General features: G+C 39.4%; 1 protein-coding gene across 9 annotated transcripts in view; it reads left to right on the forward strand.

The window, feature by feature from the left end:
- The window catches only part of LOC112457761 (ryanodine receptor), a 40,715-nt gene that overhangs the window by 3,925 nt on the left and 9,119 nt on the right, over positions 1-27,671 (forward strand). Inside the window, exons 3-42 of one of the 9 annotated variants that reach the window (XM_025020984.1) lie at positions 6,874-6,978; positions 7,057-7,155; positions 8,084-8,098; positions 8,898-8,975; positions 9,059-9,134; positions 9,403-9,515; positions 9,611-9,810; positions 9,942-10,124; positions 10,224-10,395; positions 10,715-10,884; positions 11,044-11,168; positions 11,242-11,612; positions 11,747-12,078; positions 12,276-13,384; positions 13,735-13,943; positions 14,423-14,522; positions 16,727-16,925; positions 17,005-17,378; positions 17,550-17,772; positions 17,854-17,883; positions 18,071-18,209; positions 18,388-18,683; positions 18,777-19,310; positions 19,422-19,654; positions 19,857-19,959; positions 20,019-20,189; positions 20,422-20,537; positions 20,619-21,164; positions 21,270-22,088; positions 22,176-22,330; positions 22,813-22,984; positions 23,352-23,372; positions 23,457-23,734; positions 23,897-24,117; positions 24,340-24,430; positions 24,565-24,887; positions 25,025-25,328; positions 25,407-25,560; positions 25,680-26,474; positions 26,623-27,641. In XM_025020984.1, coding sequence (XP_024876752.1) covers positions 6,874-6,978; positions 7,057-7,155; positions 8,084-8,098; positions 8,898-8,975; positions 9,059-9,134; positions 9,403-9,515; positions 9,611-9,810; positions 9,942-10,124; positions 10,224-10,395; positions 10,715-10,884; positions 11,044-11,168; positions 11,242-11,612; positions 11,747-12,078; positions 12,276-13,384; positions 13,735-13,943; positions 14,423-14,522; positions 16,727-16,925; positions 17,005-17,378; positions 17,550-17,772; positions 17,854-17,883; positions 18,071-18,209; positions 18,388-18,683; positions 18,777-19,310; positions 19,422-19,654; positions 19,857-19,959; positions 20,019-20,189; positions 20,422-20,537; positions 20,619-21,164; positions 21,270-22,088; positions 22,176-22,330; positions 22,813-22,984; positions 23,352-23,372; positions 23,457-23,734; positions 23,897-24,117; positions 24,340-24,430; positions 24,565-24,887; positions 25,025-25,328; positions 25,407-25,560; positions 25,680-26,474; positions 26,623-27,641 — 10,773 coding nt within the window. Of the gene's footprint in view, positions 1-6,600; positions 6,613-6,873; positions 6,979-7,056; positions 7,156-8,083; positions 8,099-8,897; positions 8,976-9,058; positions 9,135-9,402; positions 9,516-9,610; positions 9,811-9,941; positions 10,125-10,223; positions 10,396-10,714; positions 10,885-11,043; positions 11,169-11,241; positions 11,613-11,746; positions 12,079-12,275; positions 13,385-13,734; positions 13,944-14,422; positions 14,523-14,992; positions 15,093-16,726; positions 16,926-17,004; positions 17,379-17,549; positions 17,773-17,853; positions 17,884-18,070; positions 18,210-18,387; positions 18,684-18,776; positions 19,311-19,421; positions 19,655-19,856; positions 19,960-20,018; positions 20,190-20,421; positions 20,538-20,618; positions 21,165-21,269; positions 22,089-22,175; positions 22,331-22,800; positions 22,985-23,351; positions 23,373-23,456; positions 23,735-23,896; positions 24,118-24,339; positions 24,431-24,564; positions 24,888-25,024; positions 25,329-25,406; positions 25,561-25,679; positions 26,475-26,622; positions 27,642-27,671 lie in introns of all 9 variants that reach the window. The other 8 variants (XM_025020981.1, XM_025020982.1, XM_025020987.1 and 5 more) reach the window with 8 other exon arrangements.

Genomic DNA, 27,671 nt, shown 5'->3' on the forward strand with positions numbered 1-27,671 from the left:
TTACGGTACATAGCTTCGCAGTTATGATTTCTGTTATGCACCTCATTGAAAATATCGATCAGACGCGTCATATGTAATAATAATGTGAAGAATATGTAATTCTAGAAATCTTAGTTAAGACTACATAACACGTTATATTTTCAAATCAAATTGAATTATGATGCATTTTTTTTAATTAAAAATCGATTAAATTCACGAATTTGTAATTAATAATTTAGTAACTTGTATTGGTAGCGTGTCCAACTTTAAGTGAATTTAAGAATAACCTAAATTACCTAAAAACTGCCTGAGCATTTTTGATTTACAAACGCTCGTATGCAATTTCTTATATGGAAACTCATGACTAGAAAAACTGTAGGTGATTTTAGAAGCGTGGAAGCACTTGGAGTGTGCAGCACAACCTTGACCTCGTTCGGCCTAGAGAGATCAGACGTTGGTCGCGTTGATTACAACCTTGTGCTTTCATCATTGCGTCATGACATTTAATTTATGCCCTCTTCATATTAATTTATTTATCCGATACCTGTGGTTAATTGTACTACGAATAATTAGAAAAAAAATAACTTTTTCCGCCAGTGATTAAAACCAAAAATATTATTTTATTACTCGACTAACTGGCAACAACTTTACATTGCCTTTACTTTATATTGTTGCCAGTTAGTCGAGTAATAAAATAATATTTTTGCTACGAATAATTTACATGTAGATATTTTGAATATTCCAATCAGTCGCAAATGCAAGTATATTCTTTTTCCATAATTAATCATCATGCTTTATTTTCAATACTCAATTAACGATTGCACTTAAGTTTCAATTTTTTAAATAAATATATATTTGTATATAAAATTAAAAACTAATCACAAAGTACATGGTTTCAAAAATATTCAATTCGTCACACAAAATTGCTCACAAATTGTACAGAATTGTTTTCTATTTCGTCTTCGTGTTTGTTACAACCGTTGCGCTATTTTCTTTAATTTCTATCCAAAACTTTTGATACTTAAAAATTCCAAAATATATAAATTATGTATTGGTATAACACATAATAACCTTTGGTAAGGTACATATAAGAATATGTTACTGACAATATTTCGTGTTACGGCTTAGACATAAAATAAAAATTTAAATTTGTTTAATAAAATGTAAATTTAAACTTCAACAAGCTTGTTAGCAGAAGTTTTATGTTTTATCAAACATAGCTTATTTTCTAGTTCTCCATATTTGTCGTGACGAAATTTCTTTCTGGAGCGTTTAACGGCGATCGGGGCCGCGTCTGCGCCTTCTTCTTCTTATCCTCCCGGTCTTCCGTCGTCTTTTCCGTTCTCTTTCTGCCAGACGTATATACTTCATCCTCGCTTCCTGAGGCAAGGCGCACCACTCCTTGCCGGCTTGCCGAGCGACTTCTGTTATGCGTTTTTCAGGATTCTTAAAATACATCTCAAGATAGAAAATGATGAAGGGATTCTGCGAGAGAATTTTCCGTATTCTCCTTCTTCTAGATCTAGTTCTAGATCTCCTTCTGGAACCCTGACCGCATTGGCACGGCGCTTTTCTTTCGGCTCTTCGTCTACAACGATCCAAACGCGCTTTCTCAGTATCCGTTTGCTTTGTCTGCTCGCTCGTATCTTTATCCGCTTCTTCACTAACACGTCTGTGAAGAGTTTCAGCCGGTTTATCTCTTATTGTGTATTTCATTTATAATTCATTATAAATAATAGATCCTAATTAATTGACATCTACAATCTCCCCTTAAAATGCATTATTAATGTATGCATTTAGTGCAATATTGCATTACGGACAATTAAGACGATTGGAATCGACTTTCGCGAAACTTTCGGTCTTTAATTCTTCGAAGTTATTTGCAAAGTTCTGCTGTTCGACTTATTTTATGACTCGCGGCGAAACTTTTACGACCACGAAGTATATATGTATATAATACATAAAGCACGCGGGAACGTTGAGCAAAGAAGTCGATTGTTCTCTAGGAGAATGACTTCGATCATCGATACGGTCGCGCCTGTCTTCGTGGAATTAAACGGCCTTAAAGACTGTGGCGAAATCGCGTGCGAAAATACATTTCCGTTAGATTTGCATCGCGATAACGTATCGTGCAGAACCGGCCAAGACCGAGGAAATGGATCATTTCGCGTTCTTACACGAAACGTCATATGCGCACCTTTCGACAGGCCACCCTTCCTGCGGACGGATTGTGAAACCGAACACGACAGCGGATCACGGAATGTCGCTTACCTGCCTTCGTCGGATCTGCTTTCGTAAATGTTAGGTTCGTCCATCTCCCGCCGTTGTCTGCCGTCACAATTTTCACTTGATAATTTGACTTGGTTTTGAAAAGAAAGCGAAATGTCGTCCGCACGAAAACATCTGAAGTTTCACGAACTTAATTCTCTCAACTTCGCACAATCGAGAATAGTCGACGGGATCTATATCGATCAGCGACGTTGCGATAACAGTAATTTTGTTATGTCCATTTCTATCAACGCGGAATTTAATTTACTTTTTATTTTTTTTCTAATTCTTACAACTAGAAAAGGATGAAAAGTAAGTTAAACTGAGATTATAAAGTTAATTTGCGTTGGTAGAAATGAATATAATAAGATCGAGCATCAAGAATATGCACACGTACGCTCGACATCGAAGATAAAGTTAGCCGCGTGCAAAGTTAAATTTGTATGTAACTTCGTAATTGCGATCATTTCAACTTTGTCGCGGAAATTGCTTCCTAACAAAAATAAGAGCTCAAGAAGTATCATCCTGAATTTTAATTTGCAGTGATTTATTAATTTATGTAGAAAGTTCGAATAAAACAACTTAATTTTCGAATTACGAAAGATAAATTATTCATATTTTCTCGTAGATAAAATGAAGAAATATGTGTAACAATGTAATCTGAATTCCTTCATTAAAATTGTAGATAATATCTCTTTTTATTAATTACATTTCGCCTCAACGTCTTCGAGGAGACTTAAATTACAGTCGAGTGATTCATTGTGCAGTTCGCTGACGGGGAACTTTGCGACACGTGCTGCGCATGTCGCGTGCATAGAAATCTAGCGAAGTTTCCGACACATCGGGGTTCTTCTTTAAAAGTCGCTTCTTTAATACAGCTAGTCGCTTTTAGTTAATTTTAGAATTTAATGCGACGCTGTTCTGTCTGATCGATACGGCTCGCGTAGCTCTCATTAGTGATGTCGCATCAAAAAGTGATGAATTTATAATTAATATAACGCGATGCAGCGTGCGTCGGATCGTCGGATGCACCGACTATCGAACAACAAACGATATATAGTGCACGCACGACGGGAACACCTTTTTCTAAAGCCTCTTCCAGTTCAGTGGTGCCGTCACGAGGCTCGCTTTTTTAGCGATATGTTTATCAAACGCCCCCGTCACTTTGCACGCCGATATTTCTAACAAATTAAGGAAGCAACGAATTGTTAAATTAACTTCAGTGAACTTGAATTGGAAAGGATTGAGTCAAGCTCGAACTCTTCGAAAGGGTTAATTCAAGCCAATTCAAATTTTCAGGATTTTGATTATAACGAGATTTTAATTCCGCTGAATATCTTCAATCGTGAATGTGATAAACCTGCACGCATAAATTTTCTCCTATCATGCAGTTTTTTTCTTTTATGTATTTGAATAAGAAGTCTAGAAATATGTGCAACATAAACATGTGTAAAGGGTAAATATGATTTATGATCATTTGTCGGTTTGATAGAATTACAGGGGTTGTCTGCTTGTAAAATAAAGGTTTATCCTTGACCTATACCGCAATATTGTGGTTTCGATCGTCCGCTGGACGCCGGAAGTAAACGGTGTATGTTCATTAATTATCAATGCATACGTAGCGCGTCTATCCGTCAAATTACAAACAATTATATTTCAAGAGATGAAATTGAATATAAAATCCTGCAAGTATGTTTTTATAATCTCGATACTACACTTACTAACATAAAACAATAAAAAATTATAATAGTATTTTCAAAGGAAGATATACGTAAACATAATTACGAAAATGATATAGAAAAGAAGATACTTATAACTTTTTTATCGCGTAAATTAACATAAAAACATAATAGTCGCGAACTAGAGAATTGGGGAGATAAACACTTCATAATTAACGTTGGTAAAATCCGACAATTTATAAAATTATTTGCGTCAGCGAATTAACCGATTGCACTTTATTAATATCTCGATAAACAAGATTCGGTCTTCTTGCCAAATTTCCAGCGGAAACTTTCGGTCCGTCGCGTGTCTTAAAAGCAAATATACGAGCTCACGTATGGCGAATCGCGTGCCATTCCGTTTAACCCGGCAGGAAGTTATGTTAATGTGTCCTATAACATTACTTATGCACACCCACATTTCTCTCCGTTGCATTTTAATTTTTTCGAACTTGAGCAAGTCGGGGATGTGCGTGCGCGTCCACGGTTACGCGCACCGTCGCGTCGCACATCGCCAACTACATCCGACAATTGAGAACATTCAAATTATATTCTTATTAAAATACGAGTATATAGAGAGAAAAAGAGGATGTGGTGTGGTGATACAATTAGTATGGTCGTGTAAAACAATTTAATTTTGCACGATCGCGTCCTACGACCCGGCTTCTGCCATCGATTTCAATTTAACTCTATAATCGATTGATTGCTTTAATTGCGTTGTTGTCACATTCTTGATTGCCAATAAATCGTGCTGATTAGCGTGACAAATTGGAGAATATTTCGGGTATAAATTGCTGGCAGGTACTATCCACTTTTTTAACCAAAGGCTGACAACGCGCGTAACATGTTTAATCTACTTTAGTTTTCGATCCATAACGTACTGTATAATAATTTCTGTATAATATTAGTAAAATAATGATTTAGAATTCTAAAAAATAGTGTCTTACATATTTGCATTAACAGTTAAATAATTTCATATGAGTTTTTTAATTGGATTACGCATATTGCTTTATTTAGAACAGTGTTAAAAAAGAGAGCACTTAGATAATTGCCGCCGGTATTAATTTTCTCCGCGTATCATTAAAACTGGGCTTGGAAATTGTTAACCGCGACCTTATCTTATAGGAACTCATCACCACGTAATTTATATATAGGTGTGTACTGTGTACCGATTGAAGGATGAAGTCATCCGACCTAAACATATATTGCAAAAATAACGAGATAAAAAACAATTTTTCCCCTGTGAGACTTTCAACCCGGTTTCTATAGCCGCTCATAAATTTTTTACGGATGCATATACAGTTGGCTCCATTTTCTTTCTTTTCTTTTCCATTTTCATTTAAAGTTGAAGGGCATGAATACATAATTCTTTGATTATAGTAGCTAGCTTAAGTGTAAGAAAAAAATATAAGAAATTAACATTTTTGAGATTGCAATAAAAGGAAAGAACAAATAAGATGAAGCTTAAGGTAAAGTACTCTTCTGGAGTAAAATTCAGTACAAAAGAACAAGAACCTATGCGTTCAAGGATCAAAATCGAGCGACGCAAAATCGAGTGACTCACTCAACGAGCTTTTCGAGGCGCGACGTTATTGCGAGTCTGCGTTAAATAGGTAACGTTGCCATCAACTCCTCAACGCAAAACGCAACGCGTCCAAAGATTACGAGGTATACACTCGAAGCCGGCATACTTGTATATCCTGTCCTCGTGCATTCTTGAGGTCGTCCAAATTGGTTTTGGCACGGCGGCCGCGTTCTGTCGTTCGGCCGGCATCATAATTCACGCGGTTTCGCAAAAGCGTTATTACTACGGCGGTGAAAATTTTTCAAAACGACATCGTTCGATCGATGATATCAGCCCGTCGGTCGTTTGACGGCTGCATCTTCGTCGACCCTCCGATGCATAAGACTCGCGTACGCATCGTTACGCCGTGGGACCATCTATTGTGGATTGCATAATCGTTGAGCAGTATTGCGCACTATTGCAGCACAGCAAACATCTACAGTCTACACGATGCAATCACGAGAGAAATTCGCACCGAGGTCTCTTGTTAATCTGCACTACGATCATAAATTTCGGAATGGCTATATAAAGCGATGGAAATATTACAAGATAAAAATAAATCGAAAATAAATGTTACTGTAAATTACATAGTTTTGAAATAATCATATAAAATTATACATATAATGTTAAGGATGTTCTGGATAAAAATGCTACAAAGTTGATGAAAATTTAATATTATATTCTGTATCCTCTTTCAAAATTTGGGGCCAAATTTCAGATCGATTCACAATTTAGATAAAAAGTTATCAATTTTTGAATATTCGAGTTTTATAGAGAAAAAGTGTAAACATTAAAAAATTCTACCAATATAATGATATTTTACACACAAGTAGATCGTCAACAAACAAAAATTTAGCAACTTTGAAACGATTTACAAAAATTTTTTTTGGAATTTTTTTTTTCTAATGGTATAGTGACCGTTACTTACAGTCACTAAATCTACGTCTTTTACATTCTATTAGATTTGCCCTAGCTATTTATATACATTTTTTTGTCTGTGGATCCTTGGAGAATTTATATCGGTGTTTTTAATATTTCCTGCATACTTTTTGGTTGGGATGGTGCCTTTAGAACATCCTTAAGGTAATTGTTAAAGAGATTTACTCTAATAATAAGTCATCTCTTCTTAAGAATTTTATAAAATTATTTTAAAATTAATATTTTGGGTTTTACGATCGATTTTCTTAAAAAATGAAATAGATTATTATTAAGGCTCATGCACAATGAGAGGAATAAGGAACAAGGAATTAAACATAGAGAGAATTCATAATTGGATTTTGCGACTCTCATTGTACATGAGCCCTTATGCAGAATATATGTAAAGATATCATCTAAAATTTACAGGAGGATATGGTATGCCTGTCCTGTACCGCAACAGGAGAGAGGGTCTGCCTGGCAGCTGAGGGTTTCGGTAATCGACATTGCTTCCTCGAAAATATCGCAGATAAGGTAAAAGCGATCCCGCGAATTTAGCAGGCAGTTTCTCTCATCTCGTTCTCGTGTTCATTAATTATCCTATTCTTCCAGAACATACCACCGGACCTGTCGCAATGCGTATTCGTGATAGAGCAGGCCCTCTCGGTGAGGGCCTTACAGGAATTGGTCACCGCTGCCGGCTCCGAGACGGTAAAGTATAAGATTATAACATATCTGCTTAATATCTCGTACACTCGTATGACTTCAGCTTCGCCAACGAAACTCGTAGATCCAGGGAATAGTTGTAGCTTCTATTCAACATTCGTGCCATCAAAGAAACAGCGACTCTCTCATTTCAAGGGAGGGAACAATTCGAACACGTGACTATGAACGACAAGGCTCGTACAGCCGAGCTCGACTCATACGATTTGCTAATTGTAATCCGCGCGAATAGTATAATCATACGTTTCGCGATTACGACGTTCTTTACATTTCAAATTAGTCGTCAAATATTGGACTGCTACACGCGCTCAACCTGCATAGGAGTGGGCCATAAAATGCGCCCCCTTGCCTTTCTGTGTAAAATGTAAAAACAAATCCCCGAACAACACTGATATGCAGAAAGATTGGGATATTTTCTAGACATCTTTACGCAGTCTGTTTAGACCTTTAGGTCTGCTCTCAATCTCTCCGCCGAATAATTTTCAAAAAGTTCCTGATACATCGGAATAGCTTTTCTTGAATGCATCCGCACGCAACCCCCTCTTGCCGTCACCGTACCCCTTATCCATATGATTGTGCGGCATGTGTCCATAGTCATGTACAAAGATTTCAATTTCACGTTTCTTCATTTTGTTGATCATTCCCATTTTCATCTGTGAGTTTGTCACTCGAAACATGTTACTCGAATCATGAAAAGAACAGAACACCATTTAAAAATTTAATCGAAACTCACCGTTATCATCAATCGCAAGACGTATTATTTTATCGTTCTCTCTCTCTCTCTCTCTCTCTCTCTCTCTCTCTCTCTCTCTTTCTTTCTATTTCTCTCTCTTTCTCTCGCTCTCTTTCTCTTTCAACAAATCGAATTCGACATTTGACGAACGAGATTCATTGCCTCTTATGTTTCTCTTTGCAGCAACAAGACAGTTTAGTAAGTACAATTTACATACCATCTGCGAGGCGCCGTAATGTGCTCTTGGGTAAAACGACATTTGTTTGTGTGCTAGAACGTTGTAACATCCGATCGAATTTGGGTGAAGATACGAGTCGTTTACTTCGCGCCTCAGCCAAATTTTGAAATACAAGTCTCTTCTCATGTTTCTATTTAGCGCCGTATTTACTGAAAGTTTAGCGAGGCTGAGTTTTATCCAACATGAAGATCGAACGCGCGATACAGACATTATACTTTTATAAATTAAATTAAATAGTCAGAATTTTTTAAATAACGAGCTTGTATATTTAAATATATATTTAAATAACTATATTTAAATAACAGCAAAGATTCAAAGACTCGTTTAATAACATTTTAAGAATAACTTTCTTTTTTATAGAATTATTTAGTTTCTCCTATATTTTTTTCTCTAAATATCGAGACATTATTTCACCCATCGATCGATTAAGCGATCATGCCTGAAAATTACGGTTAATATTAATATAACGAACATATTGAGACTAATAACAGCAACCGCTTTCTTTCGTTTGGCTGCCTAATGTATTAATCGTCTACGTTAAAAACACGTTTAGCGATCTGTGTCTTCGATTTACGCCTCGTGAGCTTCGTATCGTAGCAGCATTTTATGGCCTTCTCTTATCAGTACGCTTGTAGAAGTTGTCTAAGAAACTCTGTTATTTTGCGAACTATTAAAATCTCGTACGGTATATACGTAGTGAGGAATACTATCGAGCACGAGGGGTTGCAAGGGCTTTGACCAATCCTTTGATGCTTCCAGGGAAAGGGCACCGGGTCAGGGCACAGGACCTTGTTATACGGTAACGCCATATTATTGCGACATCTAAACAGCGACATGGTAAATTGCTCTTCTTTATAACAACGCTGTTATGCCACATTAATTTTTCATGGTTACGTAAATCCTATGATCGTGTGTCGTAGTACCTGGCGTGCCTGTCCACGAGTTCGTCGAACGACAAGCTAGCTTTCGACGTCGGTCTACAGGAACATTCTCATGGTCGGTGCAACGCAATTACGCTTCAACGCTCAACAAATTATTTTATCAAAGTTAACGTTATTTCTCTCTACCGCGACATAATATACCACTTTGTTGAATATTCATGAATAAGTACCTCTTAAACGCAATTATAACTTTTAACCAAATTGAAATTAAATTGGACGTTTAAAGTTGACGTGTAAAGCTGATAAACTTTTCACGAGTCGAGAAGCACGAATGGAACCTTGTGATTCCTTCGGAATTTCTTAAAGTTTTTATTCTCTCAAAGGTGAGGCGTGTTGGTGGACCGTCCACCCCGCCTCCAAGCAGAGATCCGAGGGTGAGAAGGTGCGCGTAGGTGACGATCTTATCCTGGTGTCTGTCGCCACCGAACGATATTTGGTAAATTTAACACGTTGTCGAAAGATAAAAATGTTTCGCAGAATAATTCCTATGAGATGAGAAAAGAAAATACATTCATATCTCTCTCCTTTCAGCACACGACAAAAGAAAATGACCTGTCGGTGGTGAACGCGTCTTTTCACGTGACTCACTGGTCGGTGCAGCCATACGGCACCGGTATCAGCAGGATGAAGTACGTCGGTTACGTTTTCGGCGGCGACGTGTTGAGGTTCTTCCACGGTGGCGATGAGTGCCTGACGATACCGTCGACGTGGAGTCCAGCACCCAGTCAAAAGTAAGCTCTTGAGCATGCATGCTGTGTATGTCCCAATAAAACAAGATTTTTTTTTTAATTATCATCATCCTGAAAATAGGAGAGAGGATAGAAGTAATCGTTTTACAGATATTTTCTTCGTCGTTTTACAGCCTCGTAATCTACGAGGGCGGTAGCGTAATGAGCCAAGCGAGATCGTTATGGAGATTGGAGCTCGCCAGGACGAAATGGGCGGGCGGCTTCATCAACTGGCTGCATCCTATGAGGATCAGGCACTTGACAACCGGACGTTATCTCGGCGTAAAGGAGAACAACGAGCTCTATCTGGTCGATAGGTTGATACTTATTTTTAGAAAAGTTCAAGGGTCACGGCGATTCTTAGAGGCTCGTGATAATGTTTCCTAAATCCGGGATTTTTTTTTTCTTTTTCGAAGGAACGAGGCGACGATCGAAACGTCGACGTTCTGGCTGCGGCAAGAGAAGGACGATCAGAAGATTGTTCTCGAGGACAAGGATCTGGAGGTCATCGGAATGCCAATTATCAAATATGGTGATTCTACAGTTATTATGCAACATGCGACGACATGCCTCTGGGTGTCTTATAAAGTAAATAAGAGAATATATTTTTTTTCTAAATAACAAGGTATTTATAGTTAGATTTTATATACATAAAGATCGTCTTAAGTTCATCTTCAGATACTCTGTAGCCAGTGAAACCAGACGTCCAGCGACTAAAGATAAATTTGAGACGATCTTAAATATAAGATCTGACTGTGAATATCGCCTCAAAACGTAAAATAAGAAAAAGAATTTTAGCTGATTGACTTCTTTGACTTAAATAAAACGTTTAAATAATTAAGTCATTAGTTATGGTAAAAGTTGCGATAGAAATTCTCACGATATTTATCACGCGATATTGTTTTAGTCATACGAGACAAAAAAGAAGGGGGTTGGGAAAGTCGAGGAGAAACAGGCGGTACTCCACGAAGAGGGTAAGATGGACGACGGTTTAGATTTTTCCAGATCCCAAGAAGAGGAATCTCGCACTGCCCGCGTCATCAGGAAGTGCAGTAGCTTGTTTACTCAATTCATCACGTAAGTTTTTGCAATTAAAAATATTTTTAAAACGTAAAAAGAGATAAAAAGACGTTATAGACTATATATAGCAGTACGAGAGATAGAGAAAAAAAATATCGGATATCAGTAGAGAGAAAACGGAGTAGAAGTTGGCTAAAAATATCTAATACGTTTTAGAGGCCTAGAAACACTGCAGGTGAATAGAAGAGCGTCCATGTTTTTTCAAAACGTGAACCTCAACGAGATGGTAATGTGTCTCGAAGACTTGATTAATTATTTTGCTCAACCCGAGGACGACATGGGTAAGAGAATACTCTTCTTCTCTTACAAGCCTCTATAGACTATCTTGCTAACGATAGATACTTGTTCTTTCAGAACACGAAGAGAAACAGAACAAGTTTCGAGCTCTCAGAAATCGTCAGGATCTGTTCCAGGAGGAGGGTATACTGAATCTGATTCTCGAAGCTATCGACAAGATCAACGTGATCACTTCGCAAGGATTTCTCGTCGCTCTCTCCGGCGACGAGAGCGGTCAGGCATGGGATCAGATATCCGGGTATCTCTATCAACTACTGGCGGCCATTATCAAAGGAAATCACACCAACTGCGCCCAGTTCGCCAACAGCAATCGTCTCAATTGGCTGTTCAGCCGATTGGGCTCGCAGGCTTCCAGCGAGGGAACTGGAATGTTGGACGTACTTCACTGCGTTCTAATTGATTCACCGGAGGCTTTGAACATGATGAGGGTTTGTGACATCTTTTGCAATCTCTGCAACGCAGATTAGCTATTTGGCAAACGAAAATATCCTCGCAAATAAAAATTTTATGGAATAATTCGTAATCAAACTTTAAATTGTAAAATAAATTTGATTTTTTTCAGGACGAGCATATAAAAGTAATTATCTCTCTGCTGGAGAAACACGGCAGAGATCCGAAGGTTCTGGATGTCTTGTGTTCGCTATGCGTCGGTAACGGCGTCGCGGTACGCTCTTCGCAAAATAACATCTGCGACTTTCTGCTGCCTGGAAAAAATTTGCTCCTCCAAACGCAGCTGGTGGATCACGTGGCGAGCGTCAGACCGAATATATTTGTCGGCAGAGTCGAGGGCTCGGCTCTTTATCAAAAGTGGTATTTTGAGGTGACAGTGGATCACATTGAACAGACGACTCACATGATGCCGCATTTGAGAATCGGATGGGCGAACACGGCTGGGTAAATTAAGTTAGACTACGTTTTCTAGGCCTTCATTTACAATTAGAGTGTCAAAATTTGTTAAAAGTTGGCTATATAGTTTATTAAGGTTAGATTAGGTGGTAGTTACATATCTTTGGCATTTATTAAGTTTTAAGTTTCGCATTATCGAGAAATTCAATAATGCACAAATGCAAAAAAAACTTGCTTCTTTCCAGTTACATGCCGTATCCCGGAGGTGGGGAAAAATGGGGCGGAAATGGCGTCGGCGACGATTTGTACTCGTTCGGGTTCGACGGCGCTTATCTATGGACCGGTGGCAGGAAGACGCAGGTGGTGCAGAATGCCACCGAGCCTTTCATACGAAAAAGCGACGTGATCGGTTGCGCTTTGGATTTGACAGTGCCAGTTATAACGTTTACTTTTAATGGCACTCACATCATGGGCTCTTTTCGGAACTTTAATCTGGACGGCATGTTCTTCCCCGTTATCAGTTGCTCGTCCAAACTCTCCTGCAGATTTCTGCTGGGCGGCGATCACGGCCGACTGAAGTTCCAGCCGCCGGAAGAGTTCTCGCCGCTGGTAGAGAGTCTGCTGCCGCAACAAATTCTGTCGTTGGATCCGTGTTTTTACTTCGGTAACATGAACAAGGTGGTCCTGGCGGGTCCGTGGTTAGTCGAGGACGACACCGCCTTCGTTCCGGCTCCAGTCGACACATCCATGGTCAACCTACCCGCCTATGTCGAGCAGATCAGAGATAAGCTGGCGGAGAACATTCATGAAATGTGGGCGATGAACAAGATCGAGGCCGGTTGGATCTATGGCGAAATTAGGGATGACCTCAGGAAGATACACCCCTGTATAGTTCAGTTTGAGCGACTTCCAGCCGCGGAAAAGCGCTACGACACTCAGCTGGCTGTGCAGACCCTGAAGACCATTTTGGCTCTGGGCTATTATATCACCATGGACAAGCCGCCGTCTAGAATAAAAACCTTGAGGCTGCCGAATGAACCGTTTCTCCAGAGCAGTGGATATAAACCGGCGCCGCTTGATCTGTCTGCGATCACATTGACCCCGAAGATGGAGGAGCTCGTTGACCAACTGGCGGAGAACACGCACAATCTCTGGGCGAAGGAAAGGATCAGTCAAGGATGGACGTATGGGTTAAACGAGGACTCGGAGATGAGGAGAAGTCCCCACTTGGTACCGTATCCGAAAGTCGACGAAGCTATCAAAAAAGCCAATCGAGATACAGCGAGCGAAACTGTTAGGACCCTGTTGGTTTACGGATATATGCTTGATCCACCTACTGGAGAACAGCACGAGGGTGAGACCTTTAATTCTTGCTCTAAATGTACTCGTTTATTTTTAAAAAGATCTTTTTATTTCATTGATAATTGAAGATAACGCTGCATTATTTTCAAATACTTACAAAACGCATATATAAAATATTATTGATATTTAGTTACTGTTTATAATAATTATTTATCATATTTAATACAAATTATTTTCATTCTCTCAAATTTTAATTTGCATTTGGTTATTCATAAAGCTTTAATTGCGTGTGCATTAAATTAAAATAATTGTAGCGATTTTTTTACTTGTTTTGAATATATTTTTGAGATTTCGATGAATTACACATAATAATAATAATGTATTTACTTTCTATATTTATAGCGTTGCTTTTGGAGGCCAACAGGTTACGACAATTATACTTCAGGACTTACAGGGTCGAGAAGCATTACGCGGTCAGCAGCGGAAAATGGTATTTCGAGTTCGAAGTTCTCACAGCCGGACCTATGCGAGTCGGTTGGGCGAAAGTCGATTGCATGCCGGGAAGTATGCTGGGCAGTGATGAAAGTACTTGGGCATTCGATGGTTATAACGTAAGTGCATAATTCCTCTTTCCGTAATTTAACGATCGAAGAAAATCGAAATAGGACGACAGAAAACATTTAATGGAATTTATTAAAACGATAATTCAGTATTTTTCATTAGCTTTCAATAAAACGTATTATAGATTTTTAATTTTAATATAATGATTAAATGATAAAATAAATAAAATATAGAAATCAATAATAAAATAATTTTTGTGCAAATTAAATTCAAATTCGCCTTTTATAAAAAAAAAAAAAACTATCTAATATTATTTTGTGTAACTTGAAGTATTATAGCCATGAAAGGGGTGAGAACCTTAATGTTCGTGCTCAATTTATTTTTACAAAAATATCAATCAGAGAGGTTGCGTGCAATCTATACAAGGTAGTCCTCGTGTTGCAAGACGAATGCGAATATTAACATTAAGCGCCACGTGGCTCTTCGCGATCTGTGAAACATGAATAATCCATAAGAACATGAATGTCAGGTGACTAAAGTGCACGCTGGCACCCACGAGTCATTTGGTCACAAATATCAAGTGGGCGACATAGTTGGATGTTTCATTGACGTGGCAGACCGAACGATCAGTAAGAGTCCCATTTCCCAAATTAGCCGATCTTTAGAGGCCCCCACTATACGTATACATATCATTTTCTCTTTTCCTGAGTTTTCTCGTTACTACTATTGTCTTTGTCTCGCTCTATATGTTTCTTTTCATGTTGACCTTGGTTTTATATCTTGCATCTTTGTCCCAAGACAGATAAAAAAAAATCGCTGGTGAAATTTCATTCGGCGAAGTGTGGCTTTATCTTGATCGATATCGAGGTAGGGGAAAACCCGTGCAATTTCCTCGAGGTATCTTACTTAACTGTGCACCATGTCGAAACTTTTAATGTCGCACAACATCGATATGCGTATTAATAGCGATGGAAGACAAATGTGTACAAGATGTATCTTAGTCCGCGCGGCAAAAATAGAGCGTCTCGATTTACCGGTCTGTCCCAATCTTATTCCGAGCGAAAGTAACCTTGAACTGGTGAACATTTTGTTTTTAAAGGAGGAAAAAGTATACTCGGGCACGGCCGAAACGTTCGGCAAACAATGGCAGGTCGGAGACGTTGTCGGCGTGTTCCTGGATCTAATTGATCGAACGATTAGTAAGACGGAATTTTTAAGCGAACGCTTCAGCTGCCATTATCTCAAGCTATACACATACAATTTGATCTGATTTGATCTCTGGTGATAGATTACTGGATACAGACATTGCGATTTTTGAAAAAAATTGTCCTTTTGCATACTTATTCGTTAGATAGTTGTCTTTAGTATAATATTAACTGAATAGACATTATACGAGTTATATAGAATATTATAGAATAAAAAAAAACATGACGGTGTAAAAATTGAATAACTAATTATAATCATTGTACAAAATTAAAATAATGTTTAATACCGAACGCGACCATATAACTTTAGAATCTGAATAGACGTTTGTCAGGCCAAATTTTCGCGTCACGCACTTCGACGAAGAATCATTCCATTTAAGCTTTCTCGATAAGAAAACTCCGTTGTGACTTGAACAAGAGGAGCAATCATGCATTTCTGACACAAAAGATATTTCATCTTGTCATTTTAACATATCTTTCTGTATGGAGTTAACTATAAAACCAGAAACAGTCCTGGTTTCTATCATCATTAATAATACCATGTCCACGAGCGATGAAAATCACATGTCTGCCCAATGTCTTTTCCGGTATCCAGTACTCTACTCAGTGTTTATACTGTCAGCGACAACAGTGCTTCCATAAATCATATCTACTAATCACTAACACTAGGGTGACCCCAGATAATTATGTATATCATATTACATTCCGAAACAACAATCCCCGAATATACAGTATTTTACGAACACAAAGTACAATGAAATTTTTTGGAAATGTAACGGGGCATCTTCATCTTTCTAAACATATTTTTAAAACTATTAATTTCAAACTAATGCGAAATACCGCACGTGAGCGTCTAGATTGAGCTATCGAAGAAAAAAATATTAAGGGAGATCTCTCAGATACATGCGCATTTCCCGTTTAAATTGTTATAATCTTTATTCTTTTTTATCTCGGTTATATATATCTATATTTTGTTGTTTTTTTTTATCGTACGATTTACTATTCTAATGCATTGTCCGTGTGTGATAATACAATACATATATTTGTTATTTAATTACACCGCCTTCAAATAACGCCGCTTGCATGCGTATTCTGTCTGAATTGTGTTAATAGGTCGTATGAATAAAAATAAAACGAATGCTTTGTCTTCGAACTTGGATGAATATTGTAATATTTTCCATTCAACTTTTTTTTAAGCAATAGACTAAACACTAAAGCAAAAGCTTTTATTCATATGGCTTGTTTCAACACCTGCTTTGCTGTAATTATATATGCAAAATGTTTTAAGTATTTTTTACTAGAGAATCTTATTAAAAAAGAATCTTATTAAAATTCCTAGCACGATTGTTTTTTTATACAGAGAAACCATAAGTTTGTGTTTTACATGTCATAAACATGTCGTATAATACTCGAACATTCGAATAATTGTAGTAATTATTTATTGCCTAAGTGGATTTTTTTTTTTTTTTTTTAATAAGTCGAAACGAATGTTGTACAGTTCAAGTTACCGAGTAAAAGATATCATTTGTTACTCATTTATTTACAACCTTCCAGATTATGTTGTTCGTTTCGACTTTTCGCGATACTCAATGCAAGTACACCACGATACAAATCTGCGAATTACGTAGGTTTCTCTTTAAACGGAGAATTGCTGATGGACGCACTCGGCGGTGAGACTTCTTTCACTGACGTGCAGGGCGACTCTTTCGTGCCCGCGTTCACCCTTGGTGTTGGTCAAAAGGCAAGATTAACGTTCGGCCAGGATGTGAACACCCTGAAATTTTTCACTACCTGCGGTCTGCAGGAAGGCTACGAACCATTCTGCGTGTAAGTAATTTCAATTTCTTTATTAAAATGGAATAACAGAAGTAACAGAAAAATCAATGTCGCTTATTAATTTTCACAGAAATATGAATCGATTAGTCACGTATTGGTACACAAAGGATCAGCCTATTTTCGAGAACACCGACGACATGGCCGATACGCGAATCGACGTGGCTAGGATACCAGCTGGTTCCGACACGCCACCGTGTCTAAAAATTTCCCACAACACGTTCGAGACCATGGAGAAGGCTAATTGGGAATTTCTAAGATTATCGTTGCCCGTGATTTGCCAATCTAGCTTCGTAACGGAGGGTGAAAAATTGCGGAGGTGGCAGGAGATTAAAATGCGACAGAACAGACTTTTAGCCGAGCAAGTTGAGCAAGCACAACAGGCAGCACCGTCGGCTCGCATGGAGCAGATCATGCAGTCCGGCTTCAGTATGAGCGATATTAAAGGTAATAATGTAAAAAGTATTACTTTAAAAATATATCTTACAATTTACATTCAAGATATATATGTGAATTACGAAGAAATAGATCAATTTGCCACCAGATGTAATTTTAAGAAAAGTTTTAGATATAAAAGCATTCAATTTGCCAAAATATTACAATATCTAATAATGTTAGGGCTGCAAAGAAATTATTCGGAAGACGCGGTAGAGGCGGACGAGATGATGAAGGAATCGCCGCTTCCTATGCAAAGAGGTAAACCTGCCAGACCGCCCAGGAAAGGTTCACTTTATGGATCACGTTTAGACAACGCGATCAGCGACGCCGAAATGAATGGATATGGCGAGATGAACGGTGACATAAAGGACGACAAGAAGAAACGCGGCCGTTCGCCTTTCCGGTAAGCATGAATCATTAATGATTATCGTCTCTTATAAATGTTGCAAAAGACAAATTGACTTCGGTACTTTGACGTTGTTAGCAAGCTTAGCAAAGAGATGGAAGATGTACCGTAAGTTTTTTAAATATTTCCCAGCGTTACTATGAAATATAATTTCAGCATTATTTTTAGTTCAATGACCTAATCAATATATCAGTAATGAATTGGACGATTGTTGGATTTATTTTACTTTTTATTATTGAGATTTTATTTTTATTTTTAATAAGTTATACTTAATTGATTTTTATCGTGTATGCAGGTTCTTCTCGCGCAAAGCGAAATCACCGGACGCAAAGTCGAAAACACCCGAGCCGCAAGTTCGCGCGGATATCTCGGATAAAAGTACGAGAACACTCGGAAGCAAAAGTGCCAAAACTCCACAAATTCGTGTCTCAACTGTGAGTACATATTGCAACATATTAACGAGCAGCATATCTAAATAAAAATATTTGAAGATATTTTCTATAAAAACTTCATGAGAAAAATTTCAGAATTTGCCAGACATTTTGTAACTTTTGAGAAAATTGATCTAAAAACTTAATAATAATTTATATATACAATTTTTTTTGTGTGTAGACGGACTTGAAAGTTGTCCCGCCGCAAATCCCGGAGCGGAACGTTCCCAAAACGATGTCCGTTTTAACCGGAAGTGGTGTCGAAGCGATCGGCAATGAAATCTTCGACGCTGAGTGCATGAAGCTAATGAACGAATACTTCTACGGCGTTAGGATATTTCCCGGTCAAGATCCGACCCACGTTTACATTGGCTGGGTTACCTCGCAATATCACTTGCACACGAAGGACTTCAATCTATCCCGCGTGAGAAAATCTTCTGTTGCAATCATAGACGAATACGATCGTCTCATGGAGCAGTGCGTTTCAGTATTTTACTTATTATACAATCTTTACTAAATGCATAATTATAAAAAATGCTCGCTTGAAAAAACAATATTACAACGTTACAGAGTCGACAGACAAAGCTGCTATATGGTCCGAGCGGATGAACTGTATAACGAAGTCACTCAAGATGCATCGGGCAAGGGTGCATCTCAGGGTATGTTCGTCGGATGTTTCGTCGATACCGCCACAGGCTGGGTGTCCTTCACCTGCGAAGGGAAAGAGACGAGTCACAAATTCAAGATGGAGCCAGACACGAAACTGTTCCCGGCGATCTTCGTCGAGGCCACCAGCAAGGAGATACTGCAAATCGAACTTGGCAGGACCTCGACGACTCTTCCACTATCGGCCGCCGTGCTGCAGAATTCCGAACGACACGTGATACCGCAGTTTCCGCCAAGATTGAAGGTGCAATGTCTGAAGCCGCACCAATGGGCCAGAGTGCCGAATCAGTCTCTTCATGTACACGCCCTGAAACTGTCCGACATCAGAGGCTGGTCGATGCTATGCGAGGACGCTATCTCGATGCTGGCTCTTCATATACCCGAAGAAGACAGATGCATTGACATTCTGGAGCTTATCGAGATGGACAAGCTGCTCAGGTAAGACAACGTCGAGAAATTTACAGCAAAAAAACTTGAAAAATCTTTTCCTCTTTTTTACCTAAACTTCTCTCTCTTATATTGATAAAATAATCTGCTTCTCTTGCACAGTTTCCACGCGCATACGCTGACATTGTACGCAGCTCTGTGCTATCAATCGAATTATCGTGCGGCGCACGCTCTGTGTCAACATGTTGACCAGAAACAATTGTTATACGCGATACGAGCCGAGTATATGTCCGGGCCCCTGCGACAAGGATTTTACGACTTACTTATCGCCCTACATCTCGAGTCACATGCGACGACGATGGAAGTGTGCAAAAACGAATTTATAATACCGCTTGGTAAGAAATTGATTTATCAAAATCATTTAAATATATTCTTTGCTTGCCTTGTATTTAATTTTTATATTTTCAAGAATTTATGACAGCCGTATTCTTTTCAATGTCATTAATTAAAAGTTTAATAAAAACGTTTTTATTGCCCGTGTCAAAATACATTTTTGTATATGCATTTCGGTGTAGTAATGATCTGTTTATTGCGTAGGTCAAGAATTGAAAGATTTATATGAGGACTACGAGATGAGACATAGCCTCAGGTATTTGGAGACCGAATCTATCCGGCCGCAAATGAAAATGACAGAGATCAGGTAAGTGAAACTTTTCTCCAAGTAGATGTGAGATCCTTTACTAATCGGTTGCCATCAAGGAATGTCCCTTCCAGTGACCAAGCGATTGAGAACATAAAGAACCTATATAGCCCGCACTTTCCACTCGATGTCGTGCGGGATTACGTGATGATGGCGCTCAACGAGGCCGTCGAAGTGAATCAGGTGCACAACCGAGATCCAATTGGAGGCAGCAATGAGAATCTCTTTCTGTATGTAAGATAATAAGTCCTGTTGCCGCTGCCGCTGCTGCAACTAATGTTCTTCGTCAATGTTACCGGAGCAAAGATAATCGTCGTATCTATTTTCAAATATTTAAGCGAAAAACGAAACAAGTTTATTTCACATTTTTTCCTTAAACAGGAATTTCTAATTTCTTGCTTCTCGCTTACAATGTTTCAACCATCAATCAAATACATCTTGGTGCGATTTTGAAAATTGCAGACCTCTTCTAAAGCTGGTAGATAGATTGCTCTTAGTCGGCATGCTGAGAAATGAAGATATAATCAAGCTGCTCATTATGGTACATCCCGAAACCTGGGACCCGACTTTCGATAAAGGCAAGTCGATTAGAAAAGTAGCGTTAAATATATTGATAAGTGAGAAACATAATTTAATGCAACGTCATCAAAATATTGTAGAAGGAAAAGACGAGCACAAGAAAGGCTTGCTGCACATGAAAATGGCCGAGGGAGCGAAATTACAAATGTGCTATCTGCTTCATCATTTAAACGACATCCAGTTGCGCCATCGCGTCGAGTCCATCATCGCCTTTGCTTCCGACTTTGTTGGAGAATTGCAGGCAGATCAATTGCGACGCTACATCGAAATCAAGCAGTCGGATTTGCCGTCGGCCGTCGCTGCCAAGAAGACCAGAGAATTCAGGTGTCCCCCGCGCGAGCAAATGAATGCCATTTTAAGCTTTAAGAATTTGGACGCCGAGGAAGATCCGGACAATTGTCCCTGCGGTGAGGAACTCATTGTCAAGATGAACGAGTTCCACGGCGAGTTAATGTCCTACGTGTCCTTAACCGCTCTTCAAGAAGCAGCCAATGCCGCAAACGAACCAATTGAGGAAGTTCAAAAACCTGGCACCATGAAACGCCTCCTCAATTTTATTAATGCTGTCAAGGAACTAGAAGAGGAATCTAAAATTGAACCTGAACCCGAGAAAAAAACTCCGGAAGGTAAATCTCTCGTTAATCACGTTATTAAATCTTATATCTTTAATTACAATAAATAGATATTAATATGTAATATATTTATAAACAATTAAATTTGACTCTGTTTAGAGGTATTTCGCAAGGTGCTAATATCAACCATCGTGTGCTGGGCCGAGGAATCGCAAATCGAGACGCCGAAACTCGTGCGAGAGATGTTCAGCCTATTGGTCAGGCAATACGACACTGTCGGCGAGTTGATCAGAGCCTTGGAAAAAACTTATGTCGTTAACAACAAGACGAAGGACGATGTCGCGCTGATGTGGGTCGGTTTGAGCCAGATCCGTGCCTTGCTACCAGTACAGATGTCCCAGGAAGAGGAAGCGCTGGTGCGAGAACGACTGTGGAAGCTGGTGAACAATCACACTTTCTTTCAACATCCCGACCTCATTAGAATATTGAGGATCCACGAGAACGTGATGGCCATCATGATTAACACCCTGGGAAGACGTTCCCAGGCACAGTCCGACGCTCAAACCCAGGCCCAAGCGGCGGAGGGTGAGCCAGCATCGAAGGAGAAGGACACCTCTCACGAGATGGTCGTGGGTTGCTGCAGATTCTTGTGCTACTTCTGTCGCACATCCAGACAGAATCAGAAGGCCATGTTCGACCACTTTGACTTCCTGCTGGAGAACAGCAATATTCTGCTGGCAAGACCGTCGCTGCGAGGATCGACGCCATTGGACGTAGCGTATTCCTCACTGATGGAGAACACCGAGTTAGCTCTGGCCCTGAGGGAACATTATCTGGAGAAAATCGCTGTCTATCTGTCGCGATGCGGCCTGCAGTCCAATTCGGAATTAGTCGAGAAGGGCTATCCTGATTTAGGCTGGGATCCAGTCGAGGGTGAACGGTATCTCGATTTCTTGAGATTCTGTGTCTGGGTCAACGGTAAATTTTACCATCTTTTTTAATTTGATTTATTATTTAACTTTCTATTGTGAAAGAAATATTTAAACATTGTAATCTTAATCGTAGGCGAAAGCGTGGAGGAAAATGCCAACTTGGTAATCCGTCTGCTAATCAGAAGACCAGAATGCTTGGGCCCAGCCCTTCGAGGCGAGGGTGAAGGTTTATTGAGAGCCATTATAGAAGCTAACAAGATGTCTGAACGCATTGCCGATAGACGAAAAGTAAGACATCTCACTCTTTTATTTAGTTAAAGCTAAAGACTATAAGCGAACTATTTTGTAAGTAAGAAACCATTTATTTTATTGTTGTTTAAAAACAGATTACGTGTGAATTATCAATCCTATGTCTCCCAAAAATTAGCAAACCGATATCTGCATATTCTTATTAAATAATCCCTTTAAAAATTTCATTATTTTAATAATTTTTACTCATTGTCAGTCTTCCCTTTTTTTTTTAATTCTTAGATTTCGTGTGATTTGATTCATATTTCTTGTACCTTGATATGTTACCAACATCTCCTTAGAATTAATCTGAACTTAATTTCTCGTAATCCACGCGATAAAAGTTTCGAAAACAAATCAAGTTCGCTAAATATGACTCAATATGGCATAAAATATGACTATGCGACAATCTTAAAGTGAATTCTCCGCAAGCATGTACCCGACCTTCCATTAATACGGTGTCAACTTAGTACCTCGCACAGGTGCACGACGAGGCCGAGGGCACGGCTATGGTGATGCAATTCGAGCACCCACTCCCGGAATCGGACGACGACGAAGATTACATTGACACGGGTGCGGCGATATTAAACTTCTATTGCACCCTCGTTGACCTGTTAGGCCGCTGTGCTCCAGATTCGTCAGTCATAGAGCAAGGTAAGAAAATGGAAGAATTTAATATTCATCATCATTATTAATACAAAACTCACAATAAAATTGTTGCACTTATAATGTTTAAAACTGATCACTCTCGTATATAATTCTCATACCAGTTACTTAAGAAAATTGATATAAAAATCAATATAAAATGTAAGAAAACACTATAGAATTTTTTATAGAAATATAAGAAATCTAAGATTCCAAAAAAAAATAATTAAATTCTTAAATCATTTCATACCTCGCACCATCATTGCATTGTCTGTATATTTCCCGCGACATAAAATCACTCGAAAACTTGACTATATTCGAACGACAACGAATTATCTAATAACAAATCGTTTATTTCTTTCTTAATGAGCAACAGAGGCATCTACAAAATCTGTCGGTAATATACGAAATAAAATTTTGTTTTGATAGAATTTGTGTCAGAAACAATGCTCGTTTGCCTGAAGTCGCACAATTATTTCAGGAAAAAACGAGTCTCTCCGAGCCCGGGCAATCTTGAGATCGTTAGTACCCTTGGACGATCTACAAGGTGTGCTGTCCTTGCGGTTCACGCTGCTCAATCCTGCGGCCGGCGAGGAACGACCGAAAAGCGACACCCCGTCTGGTTTGATACCAGGGCACAAGCAAAGCGTCGTGCTGTTTCTCGAGCGCGTTTACGGCATCGAAACGCAAGAATTGTTCTACAAAATATTGGAGGAAGCCTTTCTGCCAGATCTTCGCGCCGCCACCATGCTCGACAGAGTACGGATCACGTTATGCTCTATATACTTCGCGTAATATTATTTAAATTTTATTATTCGCAAATCTGTTGTTTTATTAATTTAACAAAGGCGACAATTAAAAAAAAATCACGAATTGGGACAGTTGAGAATTCATACTGTTGTCTAATTTAATTTCTCGTAGAACGACGGCTACGAATCCGACATGGCGCTCGCCATGAATCGTTATATAGGAAACAGCATTCTGCCATTGCTGATCAAGCATTCCAAATTTTACAACGAGGCGGACAATTACGCGAGCTTACTCGACGCCACGTTGCACACGGTCTATAGATTGAGCAAGAACCGGATGCTGACGAAGGGTCAACGCGAAGCTGTCTCGGATTTCCTCGTCGCATTGACTAGGTAAGCGAAGAATTTGCCGAATATTAAATCGATTAACCAAAACCTTTTGCCATTCTTTAAGAAAAAAATGTTTATTCGTTGAACGTCTCATAAGTTTCAATATTATCATTTAAATATTTTAAATGACTGAGATTAAAAACAATCACTTTCCACGTTACTTGATACGGTCCTCGTACATTCGCGAATTTTATTCTAGAGATTAACTCGAATTTCTCTTTACAGTCAAATGCAGCCGAGCATGTTGCTGAAGTTGTTACGAAAGCTGACCGTCGATGTGTCCAAATTGTCGGAGTATACTACTGTGGCTCTCAGAGTGCGTCGATTGTTATTTTTAACTTATCTTTTTATTTAATATAGATATTAAATAAAATTAATAATCGTAGTTTGTTAATAAGCAAAACCTATTTTCAATTTTATTACCGCATAATTGATGTTTTGTGTTATTAGTTGTTAACGTTGCATTACGATCGTTGCGCGAAATATTACGGTTCCACCGGCTCCAGCGGTCAAGGCACTTACGGCGCGTCAAGCGACGAAGAGAAACGTCTCACGATGGTTCTCTTCAGCAATATATTCGACTCCCTGTCTAAGATGGATTACGATCCGGAATTATTCGGAAAAGCGCTGCCTTGCCTGACGGCCATCGGTTGCGCCCTGCCGCCAGATTATTCTCTTTCGAAAAATTACGACGACGAGTGGTACGGCAGCAAGTCAGCCTCGACTCAATCACCCGACGGTCCTTACAATCCGCAGCCAATCAACACCTCCAGGTTAATTATTAGATCTTATTATAAGAAATTTCAATAATTATGTCAGTTACAAAAAACAAAAGTTTAATAGTAATTGTAAGATACGAAAAATCTCTCTGTGACTTTGATTTTAATATTTCGTTATAAATTTGTTTTAGCGTGGTGCTCAATAACGATCTTAATCAAATTGTACAAAAATTCTCCGAGCATTATCACGACGCCTGGGGTAGCCGTAAATTAGAGAACGGTTGGACTTACGGCGAGCAATGGTCGGATATGAATAAAACCCATCCCAGATTAAAGCCGTATAACATGTTGAGTGATTACGAACGAGAGCGATACAAGGAACCCGTCAGAGAGAGCTTGAAAGCTCTCCTTGCGATTGGCTGGAGTGTGGAACACGCGGAGGTCGATGTGCCGTCGACCAATCGCAGTTCCATGAGAAGGTCTTCCAAGAGTCAAGTAAGAAATTATTCGCGAAATTCACGATACATATTCGTTAAAAACAGACATTAATTTACATATTTTTAAACATGTTAGACCGACTCGGCAAATCCGTTTAATTACAATCCTCATCCGGTGGACATGACTAATCTGACGCTAAGCAGAGAAATGCAGAACATGGCCGAACGTTTGGCAGACAATGCACACGACATTTGGGCAAAGAAGAAGAAGGAAGAACTTATTACTTGCGGTTAGTATAAATTGTTATCTAATAATCTCAATGTTTCGTCTCTTGTTCTTCTCTCTCCGCATTAATACTTAATTTATATATATTGAATAATTTTTTCGTAACATATTTAATGGCTATAGGAGGTGGCATTCATCCTCAACTGGTACCCTACGATCTGTTGACCGATAAGGAGAAACGAAAGGATCGTGAACGATCGCAAGAATTTCTCAAGTACTTGCAGTATCAAGGTTACAAGTTTCACAAACCAAATCGCGGCGGTACGGAGACCGAAGTGGCTGGCGCAGTTGCTGCGGTAGAATTAAGATTCGCTTACTCATTATTAGAGAAGCTGATAGCTTACCTGGACAAGGCAACGATCAACATGAAGCTTTTGAAACCCTCCGACACGTTCAGCCGAAGAAACAGTTTCAAGACCTCGACAAGAGACATCAAGTTCTTCAGCAAAGTAGTTCTCCCGCTAATGGAGAAGTACTTTAGCACGCATAGAAACTATTTCATCGCCGTGGCTACCGCTACGAACAATGTCGGTGCAGCATCGTTGAAGGAGAAAGAGATGGTGGCCGCTCTCTTCTGCAAGTTAGCGAGTTTGCTGAGATCGAGACTCGCCGCCTTTGGCGCGGATGTGAGGATAACAGTTCGTTGCCTGCAAGTGCTAGTGAAGGGCATAGACGCCAAGAGTCTCGTGAAGAACTGTCCTGAGTTCATCCGAACGTCCATGTTGACTTTCTTTAACAACACCGCCGATGATCTAGGTCACACGATCCTGAACCTTCAGGAAGGGAAATACAGTCATCTCAGAGGCACTCATTTGAAAACCTCCACGTCATTATCGTACATTAATAGTGTAGTTCTACCGGTGCTCACTGCGATGTTCGACCATCTTGCCGCGTGCGAATATGGCAGCGACTTGTTACGTAAGTATTTAGACTATTTAGAGTATTAAAATTGTGACAAGATTAAAATAACTAATTATTTTAATTTAATCGGGATTAATATTTAATTATTTTAATTAGATTCATCTGTGCGTTGATTTAATAAAATTTTCGTCTTTGTTTTACACAGTTGACGAAATTCAAGTAGCCTCGTACAAAATGTTGGCGTCTCTGTACACTCTCGGGGTAGACGCCAGTTTGACACACGACAGAAAATACCTGAAGACTGAGATCGAGCGAAATAAACCTAATCTAGGCTCCTGCCTGGGTGCCTTTTCGAGCTGCTTCCCGGTAGCCTTCTTAGAGCCTCATTTAAACAAGCACAATCAGTTTTCCCTCCTAAATCGAATCGCGGATCATTCTCTGGAAGCTCAGGACATCATGACAAAGATGGAATCAAGTATGCCAACTTTGGAGACCATTCTCAGTGAGGTCGATCAGTTCGTCGAATCCGAGAAGACTTACAACGACGCTCCTCACGTCGTTGACGTAATTCTACCTCTGCTCTGCTCTTATTTGCCTTTCTGGTGGTCACAAGGGCCTGACAACGTGAATCCGACCGAGGGCACCTACGTCAGCATGGTAACCAGCGATCACATGAATCTGTTGCTGAAGAACGTGCTGAAATTAATTAAGAAGAACATCGGCAACGAGAATGCACCGTGGATGACGCGCATCGCCGCCTACACACAGCAAATCATTATCAACTCGTCCGAGGAATTGTTGAAGGATCCGTTTTTGCCCCTCGCCGAACGCGTCAGAAAACGAACGGACACCATGTTCCACAAAGAGGAATCTCTTCGGGGCTTCATTAAGTCTTCCACTGAAGATACCTCGCAGGTCGAGGCGCAGATCCAGGAAGATTGGCAGCTACTCGTGCGCGATATCTACTCATTCTATCCCCTGTTGATAAAGTACGTCGATCTTCAAAGGAATCATTGGCTGAGGAACAATATTCCCGAAGCCGAGGATCTGTACAATCACGTGGCGGCTATATTTAATATCTGGTCCAAGTCGCAGTACTTCTTGCGTGAAGAGCAGAATTTTATATCCGCGAATGAGATTGATAACATGGTGCTCATCATGCCCACCGCAACGAGAAGACCTACTGCAGTGTCTGATGGCACCGCGCCTTCCGGTGGAGGCAAGGTTCGTACAAGCTATTCATTTATTTTTATT

Source organism: Temnothorax curvispinosus, unplaced genomic scaffold (assembly GCF_003070985.1).
Source record: "Temnothorax curvispinosus isolate PA1 unplaced genomic scaffold, ASM307098v1 QBEX01008212.1, whole genome shotgun sequence".
Taxonomy (NCBI): Eukaryota; Metazoa; Arthropoda; class Insecta; order Hymenoptera; family Formicidae; genus Temnothorax; species Temnothorax curvispinosus.